We start from the raw sequence: 6,197 nt of genomic DNA on the forward strand, positions 1-6,197 counted from the left end.
TAGAGTTTTAAAATAAATTGAATTTGATCATTTAGATCACTTGGATTTGACATTTTCGATTAAGTTAAAAACAGAGAAAAAACGATTGTGAAAATTTAAATGAAGGATAATAACGATTATCAACCATTCTCAAATATATTTAAAGGAAAAATTTAAATTCATGTCGGTTCGTCAGTGCCATGCGAATTAAAATCAACATCAAAATCGAAGCCCGTGAAAGCTAATAACATTCAAATGTCACGTCAACACAAACATTGTTCCAAGTTTCAACGAGGTACTGCGTCTCGACTAGACTTTAAATATAAACACACACAGTAAAATAGGGTTTTCGAAAAGTTGATGCTCATTTCAAATAAACCCGCAAATACAAACGGACGTTATATGTCGATATAATTAGAAAGGTGATTTTATTTTTTTTATGCAGAAGAAGAAGGATGTGCCATTGCAGAACATATCCATTATCCATTATTGTAGGGCATATCATCTCGATTTTATGTCATCTTCTGCTTTCCAGAGGGCAGGACCTTCGCTCGGAGTTCAGCAACGTCGATATCACCGAAGTGGTCCTCCGGAATCCAGTTCCCGGTGGCGGGATCCTTCATCCAGAAACACTTATTTTCCCCTTTCGCCTCTTCTTTTCCTTCTGCTGCTTTACATTGTTGTTTTGACGCCACCTCCATCCCTGCCGAAGAAGTCGCCGCTCCGCCTATCGACGTTCCGTAACCCTTCTGTTCACTGCATAAAAGATGATAAAGAAACGAAAATCTTAATATTTTCTCTATTCTCTGTTTCACGTACGTACAAAACTCTAACATTGACAAACGAACATACTGCGATTCTTGAAACGATATTTTTAGAGAAAGTGAGGGTGCGTACCAGGTGTGAGTCACGCCAATGTCGCCTAGGAGAGATCTGAGAGAAGATAACTTATTGGGAGACACAAACTTTGCCATACTGAAAGCAGCGAGGGAAAAAGAAAATAAATAAATGTAGCTAGTATGCAACTCAAGCAATCAACGAAGCAAAAGCCAATCTCTTTCTCTGTGTTTAAGGCAGGCGTAATGGCAGAGACTGTTTGTCACTCACTGTGTCTCTGCAGTTTCTCCACTGGCCCTCTTTTTAAACCATGTTTAGATTTCCTTCCTATGGCATCCAGATATTCTTTTTCCGCATTTGCTTTTCTTTTTATTCCAGATTATGAGATATTCTTCTTCTTTCCTTATTTGCTTTTCATTTTATTCCAGATTATTTTGTTTGTTTAGGTCAAGGTCTCCGATCCCCGTGCGCTGCTATTGATTTTTAGTGCGCAACATCTTATGCTTTATTGATATTCTTCATTCGTTAGATGCACCCTAAAGAATTTTATTTCCGAATCCAAACTTTCTTAATTGAAAAGATTGTCGATGGAGAATGTCTTCTGGAGGCACGCGGACAGAAACAATTGTGGCAATTAATCATACACCCCCGCACTATACATGATACTTACACGACCATCTAGACTTTACACGACCATCTAGACTCAACACACACCTTACATACATTACCATCTGGAGACAATAGCTCTCCCTGAACCATACATTATACATACATGACCATCTAGACGCAACAGCGCTCAGGCACTGGGGAAGGACTCCACCGGGAACGGACTCTTCTGGCTCTACGCAACAGCCCTCTGGCACTGGGGAAGGACTCCATCGGGAAAGGACTCTTCTGTCTCTACGCAACAGCCCTCAGCCACTGGGGAAGGACTCCACCGGGAACGGACTCTTCTGTCTCTACGCAACAGCCCTCTGGCACTGGGGAAGGACTCCACCGGGAACGGACTCTTCTGTCTCTACGCAACGGCCCTCTGACACTGGGGAAGGACTCCACCGGGAAAGACTCTTCTGACTCCGCCACGTTCTGATGGACAAGGCAACTAAGGCATGGGTCATGTTTCAAATCCCTCCCATTTGAAATTTGAAATTTAAATTTTGAACTTGCCGCACTAAATGAATATCCAAGAAACCGACTTTCTGTGGCTTGGATTTCTGTCCAATGCAGGCATAGCACCCCTGTCCACCACCGGCTTCCAGCTTCTCCCAGGCGCGACGTTTATATCGCTTGTTGTTCCTGTTCACAGAAGGAAAGGAGAGAGTTTTGGCGATACAATCTGCATAGCGGGTTGTTGTGTTAATAATAACGTAGTGAGTGCACCACAGCGAAGTTTCAATGTCGGAAGAGCAGTCCACTGTATCCGCTAGTCATAAATTGTTGGAGGTACTTCTTCTGCATGATTTACTCCATGATTTGTTCCTCTTTTCACTCCGCAACTGGCTAGTTCTTCTACCTGATTTACTCCCTGATTTGCTACTCCTTTCACTCCCCAACTGGCTCGTTCTCTCCGGAACTTGCTGTAGGTTCTCTCCGGAACTTGCTGTAGGTGTTGAGTCCTCTCATTGATCACCACTATGGCGCATTACCTTGGTATCTTCATCTAGTAATGCTATATCATGAGCATTGTAACTTATTTTCTGAATCAATCATTCTTTTTGTTCTTTCGATTTTCTTTTAGTGTTTTTGCTTTGCAAAGTTGTGTGTTCAACCTTTACTAGATCTGTGCAGGTTTTCTAACACATTTACATGGTATCAAGGCGCACGAGTACTTTATTTTCCAAGTATTATAGCTAGGAGATCAAAGGTCAATAGAAAAATGGAGTTTCCCGAAGTATCAATCTTAACACTGTATAACTATCACGAATGGAAGGACCAAATGGCTTGATACCTTCGTGAGAAAGGGTTGTACAGGATTACCATGGCTGTAGAAGTGGAACCTACTTCAGCCATAGAGAAATCCAAGTACGTCAATCACATGGTTGAGGCCCACCGATCCATATGGATGTGCATCTCCCGAGAGTTTTAGTTTCATCTATCTACCTACAGTACTCCCAATGAGATTTGAAAAAGGGTTGAAGAACTCTATGGGAAACAAGATGAGCTGAAAGGACATCTGCTCGAAGTGGAGCTGCTCTCATTGGATCCACGGAACTATGATAGAATTCAAGACTTCTTCACCAAATATAATGATCTATTGCTGCAACTCAAGGGTTGTGGAATTGACAAATCCAAGGAGGAGAGTTGCCAAGTTCTCTCTATTATGTCAAAGCTCGGACTAGAATACTCTTTCTTTGTGTCTACATTTCATTCAGTAAAGCTCGCAACAGGTAAATCCTACACTATGCCTTCTCTCAAAGAGTTCATGGAGTCCCTCACTTTTGAGCAAGATAAACTCATTGGCATGAGGAAAATCAAACCTCCAAAAGCACTTGCACTTGCTGTGCATGATGGCAACCACAATAAAAATCACAGATCTGATTCAAATTAGAAAAAGTAGCAACAAAAAGAGAAGGGAAAAGCACATTCCCATCCAAAGAAGGAAGGGTAGACCAAGCCCTTCAATGACTCCTCTGGCTCCAGAAATGAGAAAGGGAAGAAAGGAGACAAATGCACCTACTGTCACCGTGGATTTCATCCAGAATCCTCTTGCATAAAGAAAAAAATTAACCAAATGGGATAAATCCTTCAGAAGCACAACCTTGGCGACCACATCCCTCAAGGCACCAAGAAGAAAACTGAGGATCCGCCACACGGGAAAGGTAACAATTTTCATGCTTTAGTTGCAATTAACTCTTCCCCTGATGCATGAATTATAGATTCTGGTGCATCACATCATATGGCTACTGCAAACGAAGTCTATTCCTCTTTAGATGCATGCAAAGGACCTCCCATCTTCATGGGAGATGACTCACCTATTAAGGTCACTGGAAAAGGCAGAGTGGAACTTTTACACGGAAGCTTTGAAGATGTGCTTCATGTTCCAAAACATTTAGTAAACTTGCTTTCAGTTTATCAGATCACTCATTTTGGTACTAGAAAGAGAGTGGAATTCACTCCATATGCAATGAACATATATGACCTACATAGGAGCTCCAAAATTGCAACCGGCGAGGTAAACAATGGAGCTAGACTATATACATTTTCTGAATTTATTGAATATGAATCCTCCTTATTGCTTACACATGCTGATGATAGTACTAAGCTTTGGCACGAGAGGTTTGGTCACTTAAATTATAGGTATATGCAGCAGCTAAGCAAGCATGAGATAGTGGAAGGCTTGCCAAATATCAGTTTCTCCAAAGGAGTTTGTGAAGGGTGAGCCCCTTGTAAATATTTCCAGAGAAAAGTTTGACAACGACAAGACTCACAGAGCATCCTCTCCTCTAGATCTGATCCATAGTGATCTCATGTGGCCTTTTCCTCATCCTTCCATCAACAAAGCAAGGTTTTCTCTTACATTTATTGATGATTTCTCACGTTATACTTGGGTGTATCTTCTCAGGGTCAAAGCTGAAGTTTTTGTGAACTTTAAAGATTTCAAAGCATTAGTTGAGACACAGTCAGAGAGAAAGATCAAAGCCCTCCATACAGAAAATGGGGGGAATATGTTAATAAAGCACTTCAGAACCTTTTCCTTGAGTCCGGCATACAGTTGCAGCACACAGTTTCATACACTTCGCAGTATAACGGAATTGCTGAGAGAAAGAATCAATCTCTCAAAGAGATGGCTTCCTGCATTCTGCATGCTAAGTCACTACCTCATAAGCTATGGGCTGAAGCACTTGATTGTGTTAACTACATCCAGAAAAAATCTCCTCATAGGTCTGTCAAGGATTAGACCCACTTTGAGGCTTGGAGTGGCATTAAACCAGAGGTTACCCACTTCCATTTTTTCGGCTCCTGAGCATGGGCCAGGATCCCCTCTGAAAAGAGGAAAGCTGTTGATCCACAGAGCATTAAGTGCATCTTTGTTGGATACCCTCATGGTGTGAAGGGATACCAACTCCTGATTTCCTCTACAGACATGCTCATCATTGAGCAAAGTGTCAAATTTGAGGAAAGTCTCTCACATGCACCTCAATTGTCGCATGCAGACACCTTTTATCTACCTCATGTCCGAGATGATAACTCAGTGCACTCAGATGCAGATACAGAGCATGCAGATGTCAAGGTAGAGTATGCAGATGCAAAGATAGAGTCTTCAGATACAAATCTAGTGCATGCATATGATGATCCACATCCAAGCCTAGATTGGGCTTCCAGTAGTGAATCAACTTCCTCTGTCATAAATCGGAGAATAAGGAGCTTAAGTGAGATATATGCACAAGACCACCCAGCTACTAGAAATGGTCTTGTGGGGGATAATTATGATCCATGGAGGACTAGCTTAGAGTTTATTAAGCCTCCTCAGTTTATTGAGCCTCCTCTTGCCCTCACTGCCACTGAACCAATGCCATCCTAGCATTGTCATTTGGTTCAGTCTTCTGATCCACAGTTTTATGCTAAGGCTGTTGGGCATCCCTCTTGGGAGTCTGCCATGGAGGAGGAGTATAACTCCCTCCTCGAGAACCAAACTTGGGATCTGGTCCCCCTTCCTTCAGGAAGGAAACTTGTCCAATGCAAATGGGTCTATAGGACCAAGAGTGCTGTAGATGGGAAAATCACTAGATAGAAAGCCAGGCTAGTACTAAAAGGCTTCCAGCAAGTGCATGGCATTGATTATGATGAGACCTTTGCTCCAGCGGAAAAGATGGATTCCATATGCCTTGGACTTGCCATTGTGGCTACCTGGGGGTGGGAAGTACATCAAATGGGTGTGAATAATTCCTTTCTTCACAGAGACCTATCTGAGGAGATCTACATGGAGCAGACTAAAGAAGTCTCTCTACAACCTTAAGCAGGCCCCGAGAGTAGGGTATGCGAAGATGGATTCTTTTCTCTTATCACAAAACTTCGAAAGATGTAAGTTTGATCTGAATGTTTACATGCTCAGGACACATGATTCTCTTGTTATCTTAGTTTTGTATGTGGATGATCTCTTGATCACCAATAGCTCAGCTTCAGCCATTGCTATAGTCAAGAGGGCCTTGCATGGTTGGTTCTTGATGATAGACATGGGTCCATTACACTTCTTTCTTGTTCTTGAGATCAGTTAGGATGCCACAGGCATCAAACTCTCTCAAGATAAGTATGCATGGGATCTCCTCGAGAGATTTCACATGACTGACTGCAAGCCAGCATCGACTTCTATTTGGGGTCCGCCTTGAGGATGGAGGTGACACTCCATTAGTTGACAGTACTCTCTACTGATAGCTAGTGGG

The 6,197-nt window shown here is 42.3% G+C and overlaps 1 protein-coding gene across 1 annotated transcript; it reads right to left on the reverse strand.

The window, feature by feature from the left end:
• Positions 1 to 374: 374 nt before the first annotated feature.
• LOC149175443 (uncharacterized) lies at positions 375 to 1,070 on the reverse strand. The gene is made up of 2 exons (XM_089422834.1): positions 877 to 1,070; positions 375 to 735 (listed from the first exon to the last, which is right to left on the reverse strand). Exons 1-2 carry the CDS (start codon positions 951 to 953, stop codon positions 492 to 494), a joined length of 321 nt encoding a protein of 106 aa, XP_089278960.1. The 5' UTR covers positions 954 to 1,070; the 3' UTR covers positions 375 to 491.
• Positions 1,071 to 6,197: the final 5,127 nt, after the last annotated feature.

This window comes from Pinus tabuliformis, chromosome 4_1, assembly GCF_031772625.1.
Source record: "Pinus tabuliformis cultivar Carrire ecotype Pingquan chromosome 4_1, CPIR1, whole genome shotgun sequence".
Lineage (NCBI taxonomy): Eukaryota > Viridiplantae > Streptophyta > Pinopsida > Pinales > Pinaceae > Pinus > Pinus tabuliformis.

Bases quoted from the DNA above. Each gene is read 5' to 3' on its own strand.
- LOC149175443 (XM_089422834.1), bottom strand. From the start codon at position 953: ATGGCAAAGTTTGTGTCTCCCAATAAGTTATCTTCTCTCAGATCTCTC. The intron at 736-876 runs GTACGCACCCTC...TCTTTTATGCAG, and splicing joins ATTGGCGTGACTCACACCTG to TGAACAGAAGGGTTACGGAA.